Here is a 27869-nt window from a genome sequence, read left to right on the forward strand (position 1 = left end):
TTTGGAAAGCAGGATGTAGCACGTCTTTCAATCAGTAAAAAAAAAAAAAAGACAAATCTGTATTTAATACATTTGGTTACTTATCATTCCCTTTCGAAACACTCCCCCACTTCTACCAAGAAAAACCAACACGCTACAGCGCTACAGTTTGGACCAGGCGGTGGTCTTCAGAGAAGTGAAAATAAAGCCCTTCATTACTTTTCCACCACGGCTCTCTGCTGCCCGCGTCACTGAAACACACCTTGAGAACATCAAACCTTTTCCAGCGTGTGCAGCAGGCTCTGGCTGAGGATGGCTGTGGGTGCTGCTGCTAATCCTGCCTGCCCTCCCACATCCTCCCATTATTTCTCCTGGGAGCTTCCACTTCAAAGCCCGGAGTTACTCGATCTCTTAGCCTGAATGACTGTGTCCATACAAACAATTAGTTGGCCCTTTTACTGCCCACAGGTCAGAATGCTTGCAGCTGAAGACATTTCTTCCTTGCTTCACACTCTTCAGACTTGCTCTACCTTTGTGCCAACCACGAACGCTCTAAATACCACTATGTATGCACATCTCAACACATACGTTGCTCTAACACCACCCAGAAGTGACCACCGGTGACAGCAGTTGCCCACATGAAAGCCCTCACCAGGCCAAGCTTCAGAAGTGCTGAGCATCCCTCCTCTGGAAAAAAAAAAAAGGGCCTTTTATAAGATAGTCTATAAAATTCAGCACCAAAAAAGCAGAAGGCATCCAAAACGAGAAGTTATTTCTGACCAACAGGACTGCAGTGCTTTATTCACCTCCAATAACTTTTTTTTTTTTTCTCAGAACCATTTGCTGCAACGCTTCCTCCAGCAGGCAGCTGACTGGATGTCCTAGAAAACAACTCTTGGGGTGTCTGGTTTATGCCTGTTAAAAACAAGCAAAAAAAAACCTGCAGCATGAAACCAAATGAAAAAGCTGTGTGTGGTTCTTCACGGACAAGGACACCTGGCTGGGGTTATCGGAAGAGCCCTCTGAACACCGTCCCCTTTGACTCGTTAACTTTCAAGGTTAAAGAGACAGTTGCTTTCCCAATAACAGCAAAGCCTTCCCCCAGTTACACTGGAGCCAATTGTGTGGGAAGCCTAAGATGTTTTTGCAGAGACAGAGCACCAACAGTGCCCTCGTCTATAATTAGGCATCTGAGCAATTTACAGAGGATACGTTCAAGGAAGAAAAGAGTAAGAGAATTTTATATGCGCTGCTTTGTCCAAAAACAGATTATGAAAGGCAGAGCAAGAACTATTTTACCGGTCTTCGGGGGAAAATTAAATTCATTTCATTCAGTTCAAGCTGAAGCAGACGTTCAATATTTGTGTGTGTGCGCCTGAAGACCTGCGACATTGCAGCTTCTAACCAACATGAAGATTTAGATCTATCTGGAGAGCCGGGAGTGTAAAAACAGAGCAAAAAAAAAAAAAAGATTCCAGAACTTGACTCCTCATTTAGCCAATCTACCACTCGTGGAACAGGCCTTCAGCACTGAGCTGGTAAAAAGCCCTGTTAAAAAATAAAATTTCATGGAAGTCGGTGAAGAGTCTTTCAGGAGTTCATTCTAGATTTTACATCTAGCTGGTGATTTTCATACAGCTTAGTAAAGAGGACTGAATTATTGCAGTAACAGATAAAACTTTTTTTTTTTTCAATACAAAATCTAGTCCAGAGGGCTTACTTACACAGTAAGCAAGATATCTTACTTAACACGAGATTGCATGTTGTTCTCCTCCAGTGCAGCAGCTTTCAGTAAGCCACTCAGAAAAGAGCACCACTCCCAAGCTGCCAAAGGGACCAGGGAAAAGACCCAGTTCATTTCTTCTGAAAAAATCCCATGATGGAGACCTGCTTGTTGGCTCTGCCGGCGGTGGCTGCCCCTTTCTTCGCATTCTTCCTTTCTTCCTTTGGTTCTTTCTTCATCGGCAGCGCAGGCTGTTTGGGCGCAGCTGGTGGCTTGGTCTTGGCGAAGTCGTCCTCGCTATCTGTACAGGATTCGCTCTCGTAAACCTTCTCAGTCACTGATTAAAAGAGAAGAAGAACAGATGGCGATGGTTAAGGCTGCGTATTGAAGAGCAGCGACCTCCTCCTTGCTGCTCTCCCACTGCATTTCTAGGAACAAGAGTTCTGGGTTCGAGGAGTACACGCCAGGTACAGGAGCCAAGCCCAACGCTCGAGGTTACGCGCTAGATCCAGATGACTGGACTGGTTTTCTGTACATTGAGTCAGACTGCATCCCTTCTTTCTTAAGCATAAGAGAGGCTAACGACCCGGGAGTGTTAACATCATCCCGGCTCTTTCAAAATGGCTCAGTGTCCTTACAGATGGTCATTCACGGGCTGTACGTGCGCCTTACACAGCAGCAGCCCAAGGCTCTGCAATGGGAAGGGCTCGAGAGGACAATTCCTGTTCCGAATCTACTCACGCGTTGCCCTCTTCTAGAAACAAGGGCTGACTGTGCTGGAAAAACACGGCTAAAACAGGTCTCTACCAGGGACTGGCCTGCAGTAAAAAAACAATCTAACTTCCCACAGGTTGACAAGCAGCTATCCAAGAGTGATGAACCTGAACGAAATCAAAACCCTTGGTTTGGCATCAGAGGACGGGACGTCTACGTTACAATCAAAACCCATCATTCTGACTCGGTCTGATTTCGGCAGGAGCCCAAGCAATCGGACGGATTGTCCAGATTTTAGGACAAGGCAACCCAGAGGAGATCTCGTCCTCCCTCACCAGCACTGCGCGCAGATGGTTGGGGAAAAATAAAGCCAACAAGGTGCACCTCTGAGACGAGAAAAGGAGCACAACGCTCAGGAGGCAGCTCCTTCCTACGCAGGAGGGCAACATAAGAAATCCCTTACAAATAAAACCAAACTCATCACCAAAATCAAGGATCGTTAATGAATGGGACTGCTGGCTCATTACTGTCAGGGTCCCACGACGGAAAGCTAAGAGACAGAAACCAGCACTCGCTGAACCGAAACCGGAGTCGGCTCCGCTGATGAAAGCCATTATTAGATACTAGTAAACGTTGTATCAGCCTTCCCAGCAGTGCTCTGGTATTCTTCTAGTAAACCATTCTTCTTTAGCAACTGTACTCTTTTAAACACATGTCTGAACTTCTCTTCTTCTGGGAAATTAGCTTTCGGTTGTATTAATGCGTCAAATCACGTACGGTTTTCTACGTAATCGGACGGGAAAGAGGAATGGTATGAAATCCTGCTCCTCGGTGTCAGTGGATGCTCGAACTGGGACTATAAATCTAAGCTAAAGCTTCCCTCCAGAGGCAACTGGCTTTTCAGGGAGCAGTTTTAACAGACTGCTGGCCGGTTATTGAGCTTTAAAAAGTTATCGCGTTGTCACCCTGGTGGTAACCGTTGGTAACACGAGGCGTGTGCTTAATCCCCTCCAATTACAAAATAACACATCTTAGATTAACTTTCTTTTACTGAGATTGCGACTGAACTTAAAAATTCTGTATCTGCGGCAGCCACAGGCATACAAATGTAAAACAAATTTGCCTACAATGCAGCAGATGAATTTACTCCAGAATAGAAGTCCACGTGGACTTCAGCCTTTAGAAGGTGCAAGGTAGAAATGCTTTAGCTTAAACCTCACTAATTCCCCTCCGCAACAGACTAAGGAGATGCACTCACTTGTATCCCTGCTGATGCATGGCGACATGCCTTATGTTAAACTCCACGGATACTTTAATTGCTCAATTTCCCTCGGGGCTAATCCCTAAATTAGTTTTGCTTTCTGACACCAATTTCTTACTATTGCAGCTATTGTGAAAATGATCACTTAAAGTCGTGGAGAAATATGAAGTACAGCCTAATCCTAATGTTTAACATTCAATTTACATTCAAAAGCTCTGTAACCTAGCCCTTGTTTAAAATAAAAAGCACAGCAGGGAGAGGAAAAAAAAATGTATTTCCAAGAAGAACAACAATTTATATTAGCCTGGGAGATTTGCAAGCTATCTAGCCTTCAGATGATTAGGTTTGTGCACGGAAAGGGTGTGTAGAAGAGGGGAGAAACTGGACAATAACCAGACAGCAATTTCTGCCCAACAGACCACTAAGAGGTAAGTTTTCAGTCCGGAAAGCGGCATCTCCTCCCTGCCCAGTCCCCCAGCAGCCCAGCTCCATCCCTCTCACCTTCCCAGGGGTGTCTCCCGGAGGCACAACAGGGGCTTGCGTTTCCCCTTTCAAAAAAATGGGAGTGGATATGAACTGTAAAACCAAAGGTCTGGTGTTCACAAGAGGCTGCTACATCTCTGGGGGTGGCGGAAGAGAGGGGCAATCCTCCCAAGCTGGGACGTTTGGAGAAGGCTGAGCAGAAAGAAAAGCGCTCTGCTGGAAGCTGAGCCCAGGCCGGTCATTACTGTGAGCTCTGGACGTAGACCTTGTTAAACCCGAGTCCTCTGCTGGTGCTTTGTTGTTCCGGTTTCCTTCCAAGCGTTTTAACGGTTCTAGCAGGGGTGGGAGTGCAAGACACCCGTAACGCAAGCAGCCAGGCCAGGCGGTAACTTTGTGCAGGTTCAGTGCTTTGACAAAAACCCAGTACTTGAGATTTCGGTTACTAGCACAGTGGCTTGCTGAGCGCTAGCTTTGTTTCTTTAAAGAAAATGCATGAAACTAAGAGGAAACTTAAGATACACCTATACAGATAGGTGCAGACAGGCTGGCTCACGCAGCTCCAGATCTGGACCAAGCAGGCTGCATCTCTCTACATTTGTGCACAAGAAACCTGCACAACGGCAACAGATCTTCCAGAACTGGCTGAACTCCCTTGACATTTACTCGGATCATGAAGGCTGGAGAATGTTAAGCATCTCACACAGTTTAGCTGACAACAGCGCTGCAAAAAACACGTTTCATCCTCCTAAATTTTTAAAACCTTTAAAAAGAAGGGGAAAAAAAAAAGATTCTGAACTCCTACAGCTCTACTTCAGTGTCGGGATAGAGAGGAGGAAAGGAGCACAGTGGTGTTACACAGCTTTCTCCAGGTCACATGAGAAAGCAGTGTCCGGTCAGGCTGGAATTTGAAGCCTCTGGCTCTTGGTACTCTTAAGAACTCTCTTCCCTTCAGAGAGCAGAACCATCCTTATCACAAACAGAAACCCTCTTCTAGGATTTAAACCCCAGCTCGTTCCTTGTTTATCTGGGACACTTGAAATTTATATTAACATATTATCAAGCTGTGTTGCACAAGCTCTGTATTTATCCTCAAAAGATAAGTGGGAAAAAAAACCCCACACACTTATCCCAGATAGAATTTATCCCAAAATTTAGACTTCTCTCTGCATCATTTTTAAAAGCTTTTATCTTTGGAAAGGAGAGCAAATGAAGGAGGTGCTCACGCTGGCAGGAGGGAAAGGAGAACTGAAGGAAAAATCTGTGAATAATCAAAAAAGAATAAGGATTCAGCCACAGCTTCATAAACCCCTACCCAGGCCTTCACCAAAACGGTGACTTACTGAAACCGGGATCATGCGGTAGAAGCAAGAAGTGATGCTGTGAACCTCCTCCTCAGCCTGGGAGAGGCTGACCTGCAAAAACCTTCAACAAAACTGCAATAAAAATTAGTCCCACTGATGTAAATGAGACAGTCTTACCCATGCAGCCTTCTTCTTCATCAACAAACATTTTGGATTTCAGCACGCGCTTCCGTTTCCTCTTCTTCCCTCCAGCTGAAACCTGAAGGCCATTGCAGTACCGTGAGAAATCAAGAGTTAAAGTCCCGTGCACAGACCCAGGTCATAAAAGCGTCAACCCCGAGGGTCTCTCTAACCAAGCTGAGCATGATTTGTAAATTCTGTCCCTTCTCTGGGTATTCCAGTCTACGTTTTGTGAATGCCACAGTTCCCCTCATCCTACCAGGACAAATTTTAGGGAGGCAGAACAACTTATATCAGATAGCAATCTTTCCTGTCTGCCAGCACAGGGGGCACATTCCTCTTCTGGGCCATGTGTCGTTTTGAAATGCGTTTACTTATGTGAGGAGGTGGCACTGGGGTTGTTTCATCATTCCTCTGAATAATGAGGAAATAACAAGGTGTGCGAGATATCAGAACACGTGCTGTGACAAACAGCTGCGCTTCCAGTAACGCTACGTGTTAACTTTTCAGCTCAGAGGTTGACTTCTTGCCAACCGCAGCCCACCACCCTTACGCAGCAGCTTCTCTGTGATACAAGGTTGAACGCTGAGGCTCTCTGGTTTCATTTCTGGCCCTGTCTTGACTTCTGAGACCAAGATTTGAAAGGAAGGGGGGTTCAAATGCGAGCAACAATTCATAGAACCATTAGCAGGGTAAAAAGAGAAGAAAACTGAGCTATGTCAGCAGAAAAACTAACCTCTATTTAAAGTTCTGTTCCAGAAAATAAACGAAATCACGAACATGACAGATTCTTTCACACTGGATAACATGCTCTTACCTCACCGGACGCAGGCTCCAACTCAGTCTTCAGAGCAGGTGCCGGAGGTGGTGGAGATGGAGCTTTCCCTTCCTCAGGTGTGGGAGACAGTGGGACATTGGCTAAGAAGGACAGAGGAACATCTTGATAGCACACCAGTCCAACATCCCCCTGTGGCTACCACTGCCTCAGATCATCTGTCTAACTCCGAGTAGCTGCTTGCAACCTGTATTTAGCTCGAGGTCTACAACTTGTAACTTGGATTTGTTGAATTCAGGTCAGGACGGTGAGTTCCAAGCCTCCAGCCAGGCAGCTCACCCGGCACAGCGGCGCTTCGTGCTGCGGTTCCTACAGAAAGGATGGCGGAGGGTGGGACGGGATGGGAGAAGGGCGTTTTTGGAAAGCCATGATCGGTCCACTAAGAGAAATGTGAAAAACAGGCACAGAAATTGGAATATTTTAACCATGTATTTCACGAATTCATTAAAAATAGGGACCATTACTTGTTTAGAAATCAGAAGAGTTCGGGTTAAGACTACGTATTCCCAAATCCCTGGATGACCTTAGTCTCTCCACCTCTCTGCCACTGGGAGAGCAGAGCCACTGCTTCACAAGCAGGGCTACAAATCCCAAATGATCGATGCTAGTAGCTTGAAACTCCCTTTGCTTCTTAATTCTTAACTCTTGATCCAAGAACGAAGTGCGATACTAACCACCCAAAAAGATTTTAAGGGACACCCCAGCCCCCCATTTGAGGAAAAAAAAAAAAAACAACAAAAACGAAAAACCACAACCAAACCACCCCCAAAAAAGAAGCCCATTTTCTCATCAGCAGCCATCATCTATGCTCCTTTTCATGCTGCAGATTGATGCAGTGACCGAGACCCTGGCATCCTTCCGACACCCAAACTGACCACAACGGTCGAGGCCCCCTTCACAGGTCCGTACGGAGCAAAGCCAGCTCTGGAAGCTCTCGGGGCAGTGTCAGCAGGGCCTTGGTGAGCCTAGCAGGGTGTAAGAAAGCTGGGGTCGCTCTTCCACGGGGCTGGCAGGGGGACGGAGCTGTGACAGCGAAGCGAACTCGGTGCAGGGCATGGAGGGGGAAGGAGCAGCGCCTTGCACCACGCGGCGGGCACCACGACTGATTTAAGTGATTTTAACAAATCCTCTCCGAGGCCAAGCGCGAAATACTGCCGTGCAGGCCCTCGGCCGTGGGGGAGAGCTAGGAATGCGGGGGAAGAAACTCCTCATCTGACCTATTGCTTAACAATAACAACGCTGCTGCTGGACGGGAGGACAGAGTGCCTGCTTGGCTTCTCCTCCCGCCCTGCTGGCTGTAGCCCCGCATTCACGCTGTCGTCGTAACACGAATTCTGGATCTGTAGCTGTCCCAGCCGATTAGGTCAGTGTTAAAGAGTTATGACTGTGCCAGGCGTGCGGCCAACTGACCTTCATAGGTTAAGAAGGGCTCAAGTGAAACAGTGGTTGGCTGCCAACGCTAAATAATAAATTACATTCTTCAAACAAGGACTCAGCCTCCTAACTACTTCAGTAAGCGAGGCACAGAAATGCAAACAGAGTGGGATAACATGACTCGGTATTTCACCTTGCTGCGGAGAGCTGGCTCTGGCAGCTCCGCAAAGATAAAACTAAACAAGGGATCTGCTCGAAGGTGCGAACTGCTGGGGCAGCCGGCGAGTGCAGCTGAGGAGCTGCGAGGGAACTCAAAATGCTCAATATTTATCCCAGTCTCACAGCAACTGCAGGCTGAAGCGCCCCGAGACTGTGCAGCACCGGACCCGCTTCGCAGACTACCCAAGCCGGTCACAAACTATTTTTAAGAGCGTACGCTAAGAGGGCTGAAAACCAGGCTGGGAAAAATCCTGCCAGCTCTGCCACGCTCGAGCAGAGCCTCCTGCTAAGGGACCTTCCGTGGGTCAACTCGCCTGTTCTTGCTTGGGGGAAATTTGTTTTTTTGTTCATTAGTTTGGTTTTTTTTTAGCCTCCTTAGAATGAGTTGCCCCAGCTTTGGCAGGCAGACGGCACCTTCTTCCCACGGCAGCGTGTTTCAGACCGCCATCGAGCTGCGTCTCTATTACTTTATTATCCTCCCCTAGCCAGCACAGCCCTCTGACATGTGATAACTCCTGAGTCAACCCCGAGCTGCTGCCCACAGTTTACTCAACAGCAACAGCTGCGTGAAATGGATACAAGTTGGGCAATTGGATGTACCAAAGATGTAAATCCCGGCTTTGTTTGGTTTGCTCTGACCCTGCCTGGAAAAACTGTGAGAAGCTTTAGTGCTTCTGCCGCAGCTCGCCGAAACTGATAGAGTTTGTAGGTCACAGTGCCACTGAAATCACCCTCCAAAGTGGCCGTAAAACGCTTGTCAACACTACGAAAGTCTGCTTGTGTTGGTATAGCTGGAGCTGCCAAAACCTCCTGTCCTCTGTGGACACACTTGCGTAGTTTATTCTGGCACTGGGAGTAAAACAACCTGCAGTGACTAAGGCACCCTCAAACCAATATAACTTTTTAATGAAAAAAAATCATTTAAATGGAGATGATTGTGCCTTGTGGCCTCTCTCTATTTTCACCTCGGTACAATGCGCTGACACCTGGGTAAGAAGAGCTTACCTGGGGCTAATTTCAGCGCATTAATTGCGGGCTAAGATAGAACGACTCAAAAGACTTGCCCTGACATCAGAGAGCTGTGCACCGGTCGCGCAGACCCAGCTTCAAACCCACAAAGTGTCCCTGCGACCAGAGGAGGTCGGCCGGCTCGGCGTGTCAGTGGAGGCGGCAGCTCGGCTCTTAGCCTCTGGTAACTGCCCCGGGGGTTTGGCTGCCCATCTCGCACGTTTAAAACTCACCTCTCACCTGTCTGTGGGTGAATTCTGCGAGTGCTGGGTGAACTGTGCCCCGGCTGGCAGCGGTTTCCAAAGGCCGTGCAGCGCACGGTGCCTTCCTCCCCGCAGGGACGGAGCGTGGAACATTGTCCCTCCATTTCGCTCACTGGTGCTGCTGATTTAAACTGCCCCTGCTCTCTGGTCAAACCTCTTTCCAATCCTTCCAAGGGTAAAAGCTCTCAAAGTCCAGCTGCTCTACATTTTTTAAAACTCGTTTTACCCAGCTTACATATTGACTCTTGATTAGAGGATGTAACATCGCCTACATTATCGATTTGGCTTCAATCTGAGCATTTCAAAGAATCCCAGTCTATCTTCTTTCGTCCAGATGGATTTAGGAGGGCAAGCAACAGAACCGAAGCACTGAACGCAGCCCTAATCAGGGTGGTTTAGATAGTCATTAGCTTAAAAAGAAAGATGGAAACTCTCATTTCTATTCTTTCCCTTTTGAAAGGGGGAACGGTACAAAGCTGATCTGTGTAATATACAAATTCGCAGACACAAACTATAATTTGCATAAATTTACAATTCTAACGTGTAACACAAAGCCATCTCTCGACATAATGGAAAGAACAAAGAGGACTGTGACGCAGGAGGAGCAAGAGCAGTGACAAGAAAATCCTCCAAATGGAAAGCCAAATTTTCTGCATACATCTCCAATAGGTTATAAACAAGTAAAACAAGAACCAACCCTCCCCACGGGGTGGGTAGGGAAGCCTTCTTGCACTGTTTTTAATGACTAAAGCTACAGAGAGTGAGGTTAATAAGGTAAGCGGGCCCCCAACCTGGCCAGATCCCTGGTTTCTATTTGCAAAACCTGTTAACTCATGTCTGAAAGCATAAATGAACCGAAGGAGAACGACTAAGAGCGTTTGGTGCGTGCACTGAGGCTAGGAGTAGGCACTAAGATTCTCTGGACCACACCGTGAAATAAATGAAAACACGAGGCATTGACTAGTCGGCGTATGCTAACGTAACACAGGTATTCAATGAGAGACCAGAGAGCTCAAATACTCAACACCAAAGGTGGGTGTGCAGCAAGCAGGAGTTTGGAGGACTCTAGAGAAGGTGCTCCTCTCTTTACGAGGGCTTTATGGCCCTGCCCACAGCCCCACGACACTACAGGAGCTCCAACAGAACGAGAGCAGGAAAACAGACTGGGGGGTCGCCCCTCAGCTCGCTGCGTGTTCAGGGCACCGCTGGGGTTCCCCAGCTCGTGGCAGCAAAAAGAAAACCAAAGCAACAAGCTCTCACCCTTCAAATAACAGCCTGCCCGCTCGTCCCTACCACGTGCCTGGAACAAAGGCTTCGTTGCTGCCTGCTCGCTAGCAGGGAACTGATGAGCTGAGAGATTCCAGCGCGGCACGGAGCAGCGCTTCAAGTGGCTACGCGGGCTGATTCCAATCTTCCCTCTTCACAGCAAAACAACGCAGCTCGTCAGTAGGCTGGGCGATGAGTAAACGGAAAGGCCAGATAATAGCTTACAAACGTTTAAAGAAATAAATACCAGGGAGCGTGGGCATACGTATTTTTTATGGCTAAACAGGGAGCCGCGCACAGGAATGTGATGAAATTAAGACTGATGGTGAAGAACGGCTTCCTGAGAGGTTTATCATTCTGTGGAATAGTTCGAGTAGAAGCGATGGATGCCTGATGACACAGATCACTTGAAATTATGCCGGGCAAGAGAGAAACCACGAAAATAGGCCTAAGGTGGCATGGAGACTGCTACGACACCCAACAGTATTCGCATCCCTAATTCGTATTACAGATTCTCCCTGATTTGTATTACAGATTCTCTTCATCTCATGGTTATTTCTCTTGGGCTAGCCATATTTCTCTTGGGCTAGCAAACAGCTTCAGTTCTCCTGCTGGAGTCCCATCTCTTTACTAGTGCAACCTATAAGCTGTTTCACCTTTTTTGCTGAAGCTCTCTATACCGTACCAGTGGTTTCAATTATTTGTCCATAATGATCTCCAAATTCTTTTCCCGACCAGCTCGTTGGATGACTGCTCCATTTCGCACGTATTCCCTAACTCGGCTCCCAACTTATTTTCCAGTTATCTATATTGAACGGCATTTGTCACCTCAATTATCCAAATTCTTCGCAATCTGGCTCTGCTGTTCCTCATTATAAGCCCAAATTTTGCGACGTTCTGGGCACCCTGCTCCTATCACAGCCAACAGCCACTGAGGAGACGCGGAGTCGCATCGGATACGGCTCAACTGCTTGCCTCCAGTTTCTCTATTATCTCTTTTTTTTTTTTTTTTTTTTGGAAGTCTTGCTTCCAATGCTGTCGTCTTCCAAGCCATTTCTATAAACAGACAGAATAAAGATACTAAAAATGACCCCGAGAGCGAGGAGGTCACTTTGTAAGTGTTTACTCACTAAATAAACTGGTTACGACCAGTCCCACAACTCTGGAAGGCGTAACATCGTTCACAAGAGATTCGAGAACCTCCTTTGCACACGTCAGGGTGACTGGCAGCACACTTGGTGAGGAGACGGCCAGATCTGAGCTAAGCTAAAACAAAGACTGAATGACTGAGGCATCTCAATGGTATGCTGAAGTGCATGCAGCACAAGAAAAACAGAAAACTCGAGCTGCAGCCATTTGCACGGTCTTTAGTGCTCCGAACTCTTCCCTCGGCCACTGACCAGCAGCCTCAGATAGCAACATTATCGAAATCAGGCCCCTGACCTACGTGTCTGGTTGTTTACACATCTTTTACCTTCCTCATCACTGCTGTCAGACTCAAGTTGTTTGATTCGCTTCCTCTTCTTCTTTTGATTTTCGGGTTCTCTTTCCTCCTCGTTATCTGACTTGTCCAACCTCTTCGTTTTACTGCCACAAAGAAACGAAGTAAAAAAAAAAAAAAAAGGGAATGAAAACATGCTACCCCTCGTGTGTGTGTGTGAAAATGTTGCACGCATTTATACAAGTATGTTCCTGATAGAAGTACTGCTAGCAAGGCAATCAAACACCTCCATACCTCTCAGAAACACGTGAGCATCACATAAGCTGAAGCGTGCTTACCTATACAATCAAACATAGGTGCAAGAGCATTTTCAAGCCTCTCAACCTTACCCCTGTCCAGTTCTCCAAAACAAGGAGGACTTCTTTAGCCCCTCTGCAGTTCAGTTTCTGCCCAGCACCTCACCTAGCTTGGCCACAGCAACCTGGCAAGAGCACATTCCTGATCTTGTCTCTCTAGCTCAGGCTCCCAGACACCAGTGTCCCCAACAGCATCGCTCAGAAGCTCTTTTGACAGACTGCTCGCCACTGACTGCCTATGAGGTAGTGTCTCAGAATCCTGGAGCCATTTTTAAAGACTACTGGAAAAATAAAATAGCTTCTTTCTTTTTACTGCTGGCGAGACGCGTCAGACTAACAAGCCTGGAGGCTAAAGGCCCACGTATCCTCACGGAGCTGGTACAGCCCAAGCGGCCTTCCCACCACCCCGCTGCCAACACGCAGTTTCCAGGCCCCTTGCTTTTTGAGTAAGACTATCAATAAGCACTAACTGCGACGGTGGGCTGGGCGGTGCGCTTACCTATTCGGTTAAAAACGGATCGAGACCACCAATTAATTACTCACAGGCCACCAGAGAGCCATCAGAGTGTAATGATTTTTTGTCCCTGTCAGTTTGGGTTGGATTAAACACAAAAGGGCTGAACTTAAAAATTTACTTGGAGTTTCAGCCCAAAGTAAACCAGCGGCATTGAAAGCAGCAGCACATTAGCTATGGAAATCAACAAGCAGAACTTTGTGCGCTGGGAGCTGTGTACATATAAGCTTGGGAATATACTACCTTCCCTGCAGCACAGGTGCTCCTGCCAGCCCCCCCAGATTGCCTGTGGGGTCCACGCTAAGCCTGCTCGCAGCACGAGGCTGTCTCACGAAACGCCGCCCCCCTCGCACCGAAGAGCACCTGGACCGTGCCCCTCCCCATTTGGGGTGGCACGAATGGCCCTGAGGCACCTACGGCACTACGTGGAAAAGAAGTATTGAGAAAGAATTCTAAGAAAGATAATTTTAGGCACATTTAGTGCAATTTAGTAGCTGAGAACAGGAAGTAAGCCAACATCGTATGACTAGCCAGCTTCATGCAGGCCATCAACAAACAGGTTAAGAGCTTACAGGGACCCCGAACAGTCTGACCCACCTTTTCTTGTCCTTTTGTTGAGTTTTAGCAGGCTCTGTTTTCCTCCCAGGTTTCTCTACTACAGCGTTAGGGGATGACTCTGGTTCTGCTACAGGAACTGAAGTCTTGACTACTTCTTTTTCCTCCTTTGGCTGCTCAGGCACAGAGTTGACTTTGAGTTTATCTGTGAATAAACCATTAAAAAAGAGAACACTGGGCATTCGGTATGAATGACAACTTATAAAGGAGTTGGTGAAACAAAGCAATGCACACCAAGAACACCGACAACGCTGCAGATGATGCGTAAAAGCATTAAGGGATCTGCATTGACCAAGGTATGTCATATATGAAAAAAGGGCACGTTTAAATTTCCAGCTGATTACTGGTTTGCTTCCGTTGTCCCTGATGGCACAGCCCGAACGCGCCACGAGCCAGGTGTGCTGCAGCAGCTCATAAATTCCGCGAAGAAGGCTAAGAGGCGATGGCAGAAGCCTGCCTGGTCTCCAGGACCTAAGGCACCACACACCACGATCATGAGCCCACCTTCTACACGTCCCCCTTGGCATACCACCACATCCACCTTTATCGTCAGTCGACCCCTTCCAAATCGGAGTTTTAATCAAGCATGGAAAAGTCCAGAAACGGAAGAATCGGGACTGACGAAAAGCAACGAGAGCTGCTTGCAGCCTCCGTAAGATTAGAGCCCACAATCAGTATTTTTAGTAACGTAGCAGCTCGTCTCTTCCCCAGCTCCAACCTCACCACGAGCCAGCCTCTGTTGCCTACACAGCACCACACGCAAGGACAACTCTGCTGCAAAAGCCTGAATCTAGTACCAGAAAAGAGACAGCAGGGAGGAGTGGTCAACAAATAATAGATTTATCAACCTGACAGTCTATGCTGTTAGCACAGGCACGTGCACAGGAAGAGACAATTTAAAAAAACTGCATCATCCCAAGCATCAGATGCCTGGGTGAAGCATTTATCAGCGAGACCAACTACACTGTCAACAGGAACAGAGGCTGCCGAGAGGGCTACAAGACTTCTGAGAGGGCTACGAGACTTCTGAGAGGGCTACGAGACTTCATGCCAACACCTTTCTGACACTGCCTGGCAAACAGGCTGGCTGCTTCACCGAGCGAGGGAAAACAGCTCATAAAGAAGAATTTGAATGACAGCTATCATATTTATGATCAATAGCGTAGAGCTGAAGGACCCAATTACCGTTAAACTCAGGACTTTCTGGCAGCGGTGAAATCTTTGAAGCCAGGAGAGACGTATCAACACGTAGGGAATAAATCTTCCTCCTGGAATCACCCTGTATTTTCTATACGCATAATCGTTTCCAGTTCTGCTCAATTTGCTCCCTCCCTGCAGTCACCCCACAAGTTTCAGCTCCCTGACAGGGCTCAGCGGAGGACCCAGCCCCACGGGAAGTCACGGGAAAACATCCAAAGTTTTCTTTTGTTGCCACTGCATTATCTTTACCAGGCAATTTCAATTTCCTGGGTTTTTGGAATATGAACTTCGGTCAAGGGCTGTTCTCAGATCTTAAGATTTTTACAGAGCTAATTGCAGCGGCTGCCCTTAGACTTGAATCCTGCGCTGAGAGCATCCTCAGTGAGAGTGGTCTCAGCAAAGCGGGAACTCGAAGATGTCCAACAGTGCTGCTCACCGTGTGTTCTCTGACAACTGTATCCCGCAGACTTGACCAGTTGGTTCACACAGAGTGACTTTTGCTGTTTGCTCTCACCTGGTAACTCTTGGAATTCTCCAGTGTTCTTTCCAAGAGCATCTTTGAATAATTTCCATCGTGTATTCAAAAGATTCCGCATCTTTTCCTTAGACTTGGACAATTTCGGTTGGAAGTGGCCTCCAGAGTCCATCTAGTCCAAGCCCTGCGCTGAGTGGAAGCCCACCCCTCACTTTTCTGTGCTGATTACGAGCTCTTCAATGTGCAGTAAAGGAATTAACCCTAAATCTAACTATAGACTCCTCAGTGGTTTGTGATGAAAAGCAAGCATCATTAACATGCTCTGCATAACAGGTCTTGGCAAACGCTTTACCAATAGCTAATCTTCCAGCCAAAAGTACTCACTTTAAATCAGATTTCTTCTGCACTAAAAATCCTTCCTGGGTTAGTCTGCACAAACACGTCATTTTAATTGATCTCCACCCAGCAAGCTTGTTGTCTGAAAAATTCCACTCACAACTTTTCTCTAATTTTTGCCTTAAGAGCTGCATACAAAAAAAAAAAGAAATTAACCCCTCTGAGTTCAAACAAATGACCTTAAGAAAAGAAGGGATATAAAGGAAATCCAGCAAGCCTCATGTCTTGAAGTTTGGGGGGAACAGAGGGGAAAGAGTTCTAGTCCTTCGTCTCTGTTTATGCCTCCCCATCACAGCTGCATAGCAAGACACCCGATATCACTGATTATTTTTAATTGTTACTTAGTGGAAAAAAAAAATGATTTTCAATGTCCCTCAGGACTTTTTTTTTTTTTTTTTAAACTACAGAGGACTGGTCCCTGACCACAATGGTTTCTGAAAACTGATGCGCGTTATAAAGCACTTACTCATGGCAGCTTTTCCAAAGAAGTTGTTCATGATGTTGCCCTTTGCCGGCGGTTTGCTGCTTACTGCAGACACCTGGAAGCAAACAGAGGTGTAACCACAGGAATTATTCATGAAACAGAGCCCTCGAAACGCACAGCACTGCTTCTGGACAAACAAAATAAATACGTATAATTAGCTGACTAGTCGGTGTCTTGGATTTCAACATCTGCTTAGGAGAACTTGAAAATGCTAGATAATACGTGGATTGAAAGTTTGAGAGTAAGTTAGTTACCACCCCTTAAGCTAGGCCTTCAAATCTAACCTAGGTCACATTCCCATGTGATGGCTGACAGTGTTACTGAAATAAGTGGTTGGGATTTGGGTCGGTTCCCAGTAAAGAACTGTTCTTTTTACAAAGTATCAGTGCCTCAATTCACAGTAACCGACAGGGGAAAGAACACAGATTGGCCAAACCATGAAGACTTTATCCAGCTACTCTGGCACACACGCTGTTCTGCTGAGCAGTTTGCAAAAAAAAATAAAATAAAATAAAATATCACTGCTCTATTCCATTACTATAGCCACCACCAAAATGAAAAATCACACACAAAAAAGAAAGCCTGAAAGCTTGGCCTCTTAATCCCGTTTATTTTCATGCAAAAAAAGGCAACCAGACGCTAAACTTTCCAAAGCATTCAGACCAGCATGTTTCATCAGTTCTCAATTCACTATAAAAATCAGAAAAACGAACCAAAACGTACTCAATTGTTATAAAAAAAAAAGCTAAACTGTATACAGAGAACATTACCACTTTAATACCCGTTTACTGGCCAATCTGCTTCAAAAACACTTGCACTGATTAAAATTAAAACACAGCCCTATGCTGGAAAAAAACAGCAGCTGAGAAGATAAACATTTTAGTCTTGCGCAGGTCAGGCTCTGAAACCTCCCTCGCAGACCAAGTTTAAACACCTTGATACTTTTAAGACCTGGACTTCTCACATTTCACTTATTGCTCAAAACAAATCCTTTTAAGCACAATAGGGAGCGCGAGATCCTCCACTGCTGTATATATTGGCATAAGTGAAGACAATGGAACAATTGTCTCAATGATGCAGCTATGCTGGTTTACACTAGCTGGAGATCTGGCTCAAGGAGGAACGTCAAAGTGTCAAAGCCACGGCAAATACACTTCTGCGGGGAGGTCGAGAGCGTGGCACAACGCACTCCCCTCCGATGACGGAAGGCACGACCGTACTATACGGTTAAATGCTTACAAGAGCGCTGCCTGAGCGCTCCCAGGGGACAGCAAGTCCAGCGCTAGAGGCGCTGGATGAGGCCGTGCTACGGCTGGTTAGGGTTAGCGAGGTTGAATAAGCACAAAGCCAGAGGCTGTTAACCCAAAGGGTCTGAGGTAACTTACGCCTGGGGCCTCCTTAGCCTCTGCTTTGGTTTCTTTACTCGTGTCCTGGGGCTTGGAAGCGGCTTTGGCTGCAAACAGCCCCATGATGCCCTTGGGCTGCTGCGAGGTCTGCTTGGTGGCCGAGGGACCGTGGCCGTTGACCGCGGGCACGCTGGCAGCACCCGCGTCACTCGGCGGCTGCGAACCCGCCTGCGCCGACGTCTGCGCTTGAGGAACTTCGGCGGGCGTCCGGGGGACGGCGGCAGCGCAGCGAATGGCGCTAAACCTGTGCGACGGAGTGAGAAATTTAATTAGCCTTTTGACCCCTTAGTTTTCACCTCGGCTTCCTCCCCAGCAGCGCCGCGCTTCTCTGGTTCTGCGTTCTCCTGTTATGGGAAAAAAAAAAAAAAAAGAGCAATTTGATTTGCGCACGGGATGAGAAAGAGAGGCTGGCACGGAGCGAAAGCGATGGAGACCTCGACTGAAAAGATCAGCTGAACCTGTCAGCAAGAGCCAGGGCATTCAAATGCAAAACAAGCTGTTTGGATCTCATGGAGGGGGGGAGCCCATCTCCACACCCAGGGTGGGGATGGAGAGAACCGCATTTTATTCCTAAACTGGTTACGCTCTCCAAAGCTTACAGCGTAAATAGCGCTGCTGTCTGCTGATCTGAAACATTTACAGCTTTCAGATGCTTTGACAGGGTCCGCTCTTGCTGCAGCAAGCGGCTGCGACCTCACCAGCCAGGTAAGTCAACCACAACTGCGACTGAACTACTCGCAGGGCTCAGCAGACATCCACGACATTCAGCGACTTAACTATATAAAGGCATTTTCACGGAGTCACTGGTAGGCAGAGACGCATCTCAGCTTGCAGCAGTCTGAAACGTGATTGTTTGGGAATACCGAGATACAAGAACTAAACGATGTGCTCACAGTTACGAGACAATTCACTGAGAGTCAGGAATAGCTGTACCCAAAAATAACTGAATTCTGCTCCCCACTGTGCGAATCACAGGCAAGGCTTTCCAGATTTCCCACAGAAATGCCACAAAAGAGCACAGACTCACGCCTTCCACGCCGGCGGATTGCATGGCGTAATTTTTATTTGCGTAAGAAATAAATCGGCTTTCTGCCAATTAATTGCCGTGCCTCGGCATTAGCAGCTCACACGCAGCCTACTTGTACGCGGGTCAGAAACCGAAACGGATCAGCAAACAACACCTCTACAGCACTTCTGGGCTGCGGCAGCAATCCCTCAACATCCCAGCCTTTAATGGAACGAGAGGAGACGCTGAAGGGAAATATTCCTACTTTCCTTTCTACTTTCAGCCTGTTCTCAACACGGTCAACGCGGCACTCTAGATGGCCTTCGCTCCTACTCCAAACACACTCGTGAGCAACACCAGCAACTCCTCAGAGTACAACTAATGCTTTATTGTCAGCGCCTACGCTGACGGTGCAGTGAGCACACACGTAAACCTTCCGCATCCCAGGCCTCTGGGAAGTCACCTTGCCCTGCTGCTGCTGCGCGACTACGGCTTATGGGCTCGATCCAAAATTCGCTAAATAATCGCTGAAAAAACAAGCAGTGTTTGGACCGTGCTCCGCAAGCAAGGAGCCACTTCCGCTTGGAAAGCTGACATTAGTGACACGCATTAAAGCCCGCTGTTTATGTGAGTACCTCTCGCCACCTCCTCCGCCTTCACAGCAGAAGAGGTCCCATACAGACACAGAAGAGAATAAAGATCCTTGCCCCGGAGCTTAGGAGATGTATGGACTGAGAGGGAAACAGAAGAAGCCAGGAGGTTCTGTTTGCTGTAAACACGCACATCGGCAGACCTCTGTCTTGCGCAGGTACTGCGGGGATCTCGTCCCAGCTGCAAGGGGCGACCCACGTAGCTACCAAGTCCAAGGGAGAGGGAGCGTGGTCAGTTTGAATTTAGTTCAGCCAGGCCACAAACGAAGAAGCTGCCTTCTTCTCAGTTCGCTTGGGAAACGCCGCTCCAAATCCAGCCAGAGAATTAAACGTAGGCTTCGGAAAGAGATTTCAGAATTGTCTAAACCTTCTGGGTGTACGAATCTGGAAGGCAGGCTCCCCTGAGGCATGAGTATCACCACGCAGGGGTGCCTTAGCACAAAGAGCAAGGAAACTACAGCCAAAGAAACAGCATACATCCTCCCTGAAGCAGGGCTTTCTAGCACTTACCGCGGGACTGACATTCACGTTTGAAATACAGCTTCGAGAACATTATTTTCCCAACCACTCTCTTGTGAAGGCAGCTACGTTTCTACTCTTCTATCCTACACTCTTTCTGTGACACGGCATTCAGGCACCCCGCTTCTAAACCAGATCGGTCACGGCACCGTACGTACTGAGTACATCAAGACGAAGCCGGCAGGGTGGAAACACACACAAATGAAAAGCCCCAGCAGCCAGGCACCACTCGGGAGGCGAATCTATGTCCTCCGGAGACCGAAGTCCCTCTGAATTCTAAGCAACCTTTCTCTATTTCGACCACGAAGGACACTTATGCTGCTTGCTCTGTTTACACTCCAGGCTCTTATCTTAGATACGGAGAGCGGGTTTCTGAAAGTCATCTTTTAGAGGTGGAAGAGACCAGTGGATGAAGGCGCAGTCTCACAAAACAGAAGGCAAGCTCAGGTTAGTGCTTGCCTGAACGCGTCGCTCCTGTCTCTGTATGTCTGTTTCGATTTACTCCCCCTGTGTGACAGAGAACTGGATAAAAACGATCGTGATTCAGTGCGGCCTGGAGATAAGAAAAATATTTCTAGCCATCAGACAAGAAAAGTACTGGAACACTGCTGGAGTAACAGAGCAAGTGAACCGACCGTAAGCTGGAGATAGCTCAGTTTATAGAACAACGATACAATTTATCATCTAGGGACGGGTCTGGCATGACTTCTTCTAGCTTTCTAAAAATTCAGGCATGTCTGGTAACCGCTGACTTCTGCCGAAGCGCACCGCGTAACAACATCTCAATCTCCAATCACGTAGCGTACGAAGAAAAAAGCAAGACATAACTCACTTGCTGCAGTTGTGCAGGTTTGTTTTGACAATGTCATAGTCGGTGTTGTAGAGCGGCCCGCTGTCTTTGAGCAAGGCTTTCTGGATGCTGTAAACGTGCACGCTTGCAATCGTGGCGAGCTTAGACTTCATTGCTGAGTGGGGAAAAAGAAGAAAAGTCCTGTTAGCACGGCCTTTAGAGAATCAGGGGGCAACTTTAAGTATCGTGCTCTGCCTCCGACGGCAGAAACACCGACAGACAGTCAGTCCCCGTGACGGCAAGGACCTGCAAATTAAAATATGTAATTGTACCTTCCTCTAATGATCACTAACTGAGAATTCAAGGTAACAGACTCCACGAGCCTGTCGAATGTGTTTTCTACTGTACACATGTGGTTTTCACACAACCGAATTGAGATGATCTCTCAGTGTTTACCTTCAAAACATCCAGTGTCTGGGATTCAGATATCATATACGATTACCCAAGGCTGAGGAAGAAAATAGATGGCGATACCTCAACCCTGCTGCAACTGTTCCCTGCCACTGAAGCAGCACCTGCTGTTAGGACTGGTGTTGCAGTGTTTTCTTTCATAAGCTGCTGAAATCAATGTTTTATCTCCTCTATGCTGTTTAGGCTGCAATCCCCTTGAGACAAGAGCTGTTCTCTTCTTCGAAGCTGTTCTTTAGGAACTCTCTGTTCACTGCTCATATCGCTCTTTCCACACGGCCCTGGTTTGAGACAGAGCTTCTAGGCGCTGCAAAAACACACCCGGTAATCGTTTCTTGGGGCCATTCCTAGACTATGCAGCCCTGCTCCCATCACAAACCTCAGCCTCTTCCAAATCTAAGTCATACCCCTGGCCTGTCTTCTAATACAAAAAAAACACAACAACCCTTTCCTCCACGGCAAAGCAGAACTTCACGCAGCACGCGTAATTCAACGAGCACGACGGGCGGTAGTTGCACTGCTTGACAATCTACTGCCCTGGTGAAGACAACTCAGCTAGAAACCCGCTTCAGGTTTCAAAAAGGAAAATACCACAGGTCTTTCAAAGTCAGTTCATTAATATCGATATTAAAGGTCACAAACGCCACACTACGTTCTCAAATGCCAAAGATGTTACTTGGAAGCGATGAGGAGCCTGCAGATGCGTTTCAGTTGCTACAGGTCGGATCTCATTAGCAGGACCAGACGTGGAAAAAGACAGTAAAGCGACTGAAAAAATACATGGGGAGCAGTTTGGGACGCAGCGTCACAGTGGTGGGTTTTGATGTTGTTTGCTGCTGGTTTTGTTTTGATTTTTTTGAATACTTTTTCCTGTGAAAACAAATACCTCAGGCAAAAGCGGGAATATTCTCAGGGGATATTAAACTAACATCGAGACCTTGCATTCAATCAATGATAAGAATCATCTCCTTCAGTGTCCTTAGAAGCCTGAGGGCTCCCACTTGGTCTAAAACGCTGTGAGACACTGCTGTGCACTGCTCATTTACTGCTGCCGTGAAGGAGGAGCCGCCTGTCAGCGGCATGGAGGTGGAAAAGAATCCCTGTCGAGTAAAATGTGCAACCCAGAAATCAGACCCAAATCACAAGTCTGTAAAGTTACGCAGCTGTTGGCTCAGACACTCAAAATTCTGAGAAAAAGCTAGTACAAAAAGTACACACCTGGACCCGACCGCTTGACGAAGCATTTATGTGCAGATGGCAAGTTCTGAGCTTTACTCACTTCGCTGTTCTTTCAAAGAAAAAAAGCACAAGTTTCACGATCTGCTTACCTTCCAGTTTATCCTCTCTCACTACTGCGACCTTGTGGCACTGTAAAAAAAAAAAAAATAAAACAAATTGCGATCTTAAAACTTGAAAAGATCTGTTGTAAGACTGGTATTTTCAGTTATCTATTGAATGAGAAAGCCTGCGGACTGTAGGTGCAGCTTCACAGAGCTCCGCCAGCGCCTTTAAACCACCCTCAGCCGTTAGTTTTCCCAGCTGTATCCTCCTGCTTTCCTAGGGCACTGTTTCACAGATAAGCAGAAACGCTCGGTCCTCCGTTCCTGACACCAGGAGATGAGATACGGACGAAACGAGAACAAAACAATTGTGCAGCAAAGCCGAGAAAAGCAAAGGAACGCAGCTGAAGACCAGCTGCTGGAGAGCTGATGCAGTAGCCACATATATTAAGATTGCCTGTAAACTTTAACGTAGCGTTATCTAGCGCAGGCAGGGCACCAGAGAAGCAGGATGCGATGAAAAAGATAAGCGTTAATTTAACAGCCAGAAACGAACGCTTCCAGAAGCGTGCTCTACAGCCTGTGCTTTTTCCAGTCTTCAAGGACTACACCTGCTCTCTGACATTCGACAGGCTGCAGTTCGTACAGAGAGCATCCAAACAGACAGGCTCGACAAAAATCCATCCATTAATTGTGTGCGTAACTGCTACCAGGCTATCCAGCAGAAGAACGAGAGACAAGAAAACGTAGGCGACCTGAAAAAGTAAAGAAAGATCAGCAGCCTTGGTCCCCCACCGAGGCTGTATAAAGTGGCAAGCACACAGTGTGCAGTGCTCAAGACACGAGAACTCTTTGTGACGGATTTCTAGTCCCGTCTCCTGACAGGGAGCTCTTGTAGCTGAATGCACAGCCTTGTGGCTACCCCTACTGACAGCAGACAGCAGTGCAGGGGGACCAGCAGGCACAGGGCTGGATCTGAAGCACTCTCATCCGTTTCCTCCCAGTAACCGACTTGTGCCAGACGTTACCCATCTGCTGCTCCAATGCCTGCACGTCTGCTGGAAGTATTCCCCAGATTTTCCAGCTCTGGATAAGCCTCAGGCACCCAGTCCGGGGAGCACTGAACTCCTTCCGCGTGTCACTGCTGACCTTTGAATTGTTTTTCTCTGCCCCTACAACCTACTGCTGGAGGTCGTCTTTATTAGAAGTCGCTGGGACTGTAGGGTTCAAAACCAAGATATTTAAAGATGAGGTGGGGAAAAAGAAAAAAAGTGACCTTGAAGCATTTACCTTAGTAAACTTTTCTTGTTTTAAAAATACTGCTAAGACTGAGTACAAAAAAATAAGGATAAAAAACCTGTATCCTACGTATCCTATGTCAGAATTCATTTATTGCTATTATTAAGTTTGCCCTAAGGTGTTTAAAACTGTGTGTTTACGAAATTCTCGCTAATTCTAGTGAGCCAGGAGCTGCTACCTCGTTATTTCCAAAAGAAACCAGGGGAAAAAACCTGTTAAACTCAGGTTGTAGGTTGGCCACCACTGATACAGCTCTAAAAAAAATAAAATTCATTGTACAGAGCTTACACAATGAATAATTACCTTCATTTTCAGGCAAATTTGGAGATGCACGGAGTATCCTATGCCTGTGAATCAGTTATTTAGAAGAACTGAAAAGGGTGGTGGCTGTTTCTCTCCCCAGTCTGCTGACAAAAGCCAGGGCACCCTGAGATGTACTAATCCTAAATGAAGACTACGGATCGCATTGTAAAAGATGTTTGGGTATCTAGAGGTATGAACAGACACCTGGTGGAATGCTGAAGGCACTTAGTGTTCAGCTTATTAAACTCTTAGGAGAGCAAAGAGGAACAGGCAACCAATTCACTCATTTTCTTAAAAATAAAACCCTCCTGAGGTACCTACCTGAAATTATAAATGACATTTTGGCAAATCTGACAAGCAGTAACAAGAAACAATAAATACATTGACTACAAGTAGTTAATGTATTTATTTGCTTTGCTTAGCAAGTCAGATTATTTTTAAATACAAAATGTGGTTTCTCTTGTACACCACGATAAATAGTTACCTTATTTAACAGGACAACCTTTAACCGAATTCCAAGCTCTCTCCAAACACTACTTAGCTCACTTCTACTCCACGGCAGATCCTGGAAAATGGATTAGCTGATCTCACAAGGACCCCTCCAGACTATTTTCTAAAATCCGTTATCCGGTCGTAACAATAGGATAGAGAGATAGGAGTCCTAAGATTGATAAAGTCTTAATTTGATAAATTAAATTGATAAAATTCTTGATAAATCCATTCTTACATTGATAAATTCTTAAGATTCTTCAGATCGATCAATCTTAAGATTTAAATTAGTTAAAACAAAACCCTGGTTCAGTGCTGTATTACCAAATCACGACCGACTGATCTTTCCTTCCCATCGTTTGTGTGTTGGGACGGAGACGGTGCCTCCGTTTGTACAGGCCCAGAAGACCCAGCACGTGGTGTCTGTTACTGGAAAACCAGAGCGAGTTCAGCTTCTGACCCAAAGATTACAAAAGGTTAGAAAACAAGGCAAGAACAAACAGCTCTTAAGACACCTTCGAGAAATAAAGCACTCACAACGTGGCCGTTCTGGATGAGGTTTCCTGCTACTAAGTAGGTGACGTGAAGCTGAGCTCCCGAGTTCTCCTTTCGTTTCCTCTCCACATAATCGTACAGCATCCTGCACAAAAGAAACCAGTGTTAATCACCTAGAAAGGAAAGAGCTCATCACCGCCCCGTCTGCGAGGCTTACGTAAAAAGAGCAGAGCTAATCTGACACGGAAACGTTTTACACGAACACGGTTATTTTAACCGGGATTGAATTAACCTTATTGGGGCACCTTCCTCCCCTGCCACCCTGAAGAACCTCACGGTCCAACAGCAACGTTAACCAAAGGCGAAACGAATTCGAGCTGTCAAAGCTTTAACAGATGGTTGCAGGTCGTCTCAAATCCCCCGGGCAGCTTGTTCTGAAGTTTCCCCTTGAGAAATGCTGTTACAACCCAGCATTAGGAAACGCCCGACAGGAGGTGATTCTTGAATATTAACCAGGTTTCTTGGGCCCTCTGTCCTCCAGGGCTTTGTCTTGTGGTACCCTACCAAGCAGATCCCTGAGGAAGCCAAAGTCTTCTCTCCCAAAGCCCAGGGTAGTGAGCTCGCTGTGCTGTCACCTCGTTGCCCTCAGGATCCTAAAAGGCTCCATGTCATGGTTGCTGCAGCGCAGACTGCCCTTGGGTTTCACATTCCCCACCAGCCCCTACTTGGTGGTGAGAATGAGCATCTCTCCTCGTTGGATCCTCTAACCTTTGGAGTTGTCATCAGCGCATTCCTGGAACCTCCTGGATTGCCTGCGCCCTGCTGGGCTGTCCCTCCAACAGATATCGGGGTGGTTGAAGCCTCCTAATGAGGACCAGAGCTTGTGAACATGAGGCTGTCCATATCTGTCTGTAGAGGGCCTTGTCCCTGCTCAAAACAAAGCCCTGGAGGACAGAGGGCCCAAGAAATCACCTAAGTTGTTCAACACACACACACTGAGGAAAGAGACCAAACAATCTTCCAGCGCATTAGACGCCCAAGCTGATGTTCAAGCAGTTAGGACGAAACAGTTGAAGCTACACCACAAACGTTCCCTTAGGTCCCAGCTCTGGGTGGGGACAAGGAGAAAAAATATTTATATTATGGGACCTGACGTGCTCACGCAACCTTCAGATCCTTAACTCTGCTTAGCCCTACCTGGCTGCGTAGAAACAACCCCAGAATCCTTGAGAGCTCGTACTTTGTTTTATGGAGTATTTTAAAAGGTTACAGTAATTTCTACTCCTCAAAATATACCCAAAGTTACACATTTAAGCAAAATTTGGAGAAGCAAACAATATTCTGAGGGTACAGCTGATTCCCCATCCTCCAGAGAGATCATTTTCATACGTTAACCACAGACATGAAAACAGTAATGAGCAAGGCTCTGACACAAAAGCAAAGGCTTGCAGGATGCACCAATACCTACTGTTTAGCCTGGTTGACATGAACTCCCAGAGTATAGCTCAGCCATTTGTACGTCACCTGGAAAAGAAAAAAAAGAAGAAAAAAACTTTAACAAAAACCTCACTCTTTTGACTGTTAAACCTCACATCCTCCCGAGGGTAAGTCAAACCCTTTAGGACCCCCCCTCCCCAGGAAACCCACCACAAAAACGTGTCAGAAGTGAGAGCACGTGGACACCCACCCTCCTTCTGTGCTACACTGAATAGTTTTAACCCCCAAGACCTGAATAAACTTCCGACCCAAAAAGCTGTGTTTTTATGAATATATTTTAATAGGCGTGTTTCTGTGAATACCTTTTTGAAATGCCACTGCACAAACGAAGCCATTCAGTGCTCAGCTCCACGACAGAGACGAAAATGAAACAGCGCAACACCAGGCCAGGAGAAGCACTCGCCGTTCTCCCAAACCACCGAGGACTTCCCACATTTCCCCGTCACCCTCTCCTGTCACAAGGGACCGGGGATCTCTGGCTGCGCCCCGAGTCCAAGAGCACCACGCGCCAACCCCCCGGAGCCAGCAGCTCTACTGACTCGCTGCAGCGTTCGAACAGGGCACATCCTCATACCTCCTTCTCCTCCCACTCTGCCTTTTTAAAATCTAACCTCAGGCTAGGGCCTCTCCTGCCTCAGGCACGATAGTTAATGAAGTTGTTGTTAGCCTAGCAGTTTATGGAAATAAATTATAATGTCAGAAGCGGCTCGTGTTAGTACAACTACTTTGACAGCTGCAAGGATGCACCAACTTTACTGGATCGGTTTCCAGGCTAAATTCTTATTTTGAAAGAAAACCGGACACACGTGGTCACTGTGTTTCTGAACCTTCCTAAAAGTAATAAGGGTTCAAGATGCTACAGGTGATAAATAATAACTGCTTTTAGGCTGACCCAGCAGTAGCTGAAATGGTGGGCAGGACCGCCTCAATCCCTTCCTGGTTTCAGGCACTTCTGAGTTTTATTTTTTGAGGTAAAATATTACTGTCACCACAGCGATTTTTGTTTGTTTGTTGAGGAAAAGTAGCTTATGGAGGATAAGGAGTCTGCGTAGAGCTGCTTTTCCTGTGATATGAATAATACCGCCACTGATTCCCTTCAGAGACACTAAACTATTATAGGGGGTTGAAAAATCCTGACATAAAAAGCATTTTTGGTCCCGTGGGAGTGGAAATCAGCACTGACGGCAACCTGTGGAGCTGGGACCCGTGGAAAAACTCCGTCACCACCAACTCCACCAGGCGATATCCAGCTCGTGGAGCTGAAACAGCTCCGGCTGGGGAGCGCGGCCGGGGCTGGCAGGGCGAGGAGGGCCCCCCGCCGTACACATCGGGACTCACCACGCGGTTCTGGTCGGTGACGAACTCGTCGATGTTCTCCAGGTACAGCTCGTCCTCCATGGCGGCCGGATGGGGGCCGGGCCCCGCGCCCTTCCCGCGCACCTCAGCGCCGAGGCCGCCGGGCCGCCGCCATGGCAACGCGACGGGAGCCGCGCGGGGACACAAACATGGAGCCGGGCGCGGAGGCGCCGGGAGGGGCTTGGGGCCGTCCCGCCCCGGCGGGTGCCCGCCTCCCGTTCTGA

General features: G+C 47.3%; 1 protein-coding gene across 1 annotated transcript; it reads right to left on the bottom strand.

Annotated features, from left to right (window-relative positions):
* On the bottom strand, nt 1-27817 carry POLD3 (DNA polymerase delta 3, accessory subunit). Its single transcript, XM_083834386.1, has 12 exons — nt 27628-27817; nt 26261-26316; nt 24835-24937; nt 22255-22294; nt 20501-20633; nt 17473-17737; nt 16070-16142; nt 13515-13677; nt 12081-12193; nt 6459-6559; nt 5639-5720; nt 1-2039 (listed from the first exon to the last, which is right to left on the bottom strand). Exons 1-12 carry the CDS (start codon nt 27685-27687, stop codon nt 1834-1836), a joined length of 1395 nt encoding a protein of 464 aa, XP_083690512.1. The 5' UTR covers nt 27688-27817; the 3' UTR covers nt 1-1833.
* Nucleotides 27818-27869: the final 52 nt, after the last annotated feature.

Source organism: Anser anser (genome assembly GCF_964211835.1).
Source record: "Anser anser genome assembly, chromosome: 1".
NCBI lineage: Eukaryota > Metazoa > Chordata > Aves > Anseriformes > Anatidae > Anser > Anser anser.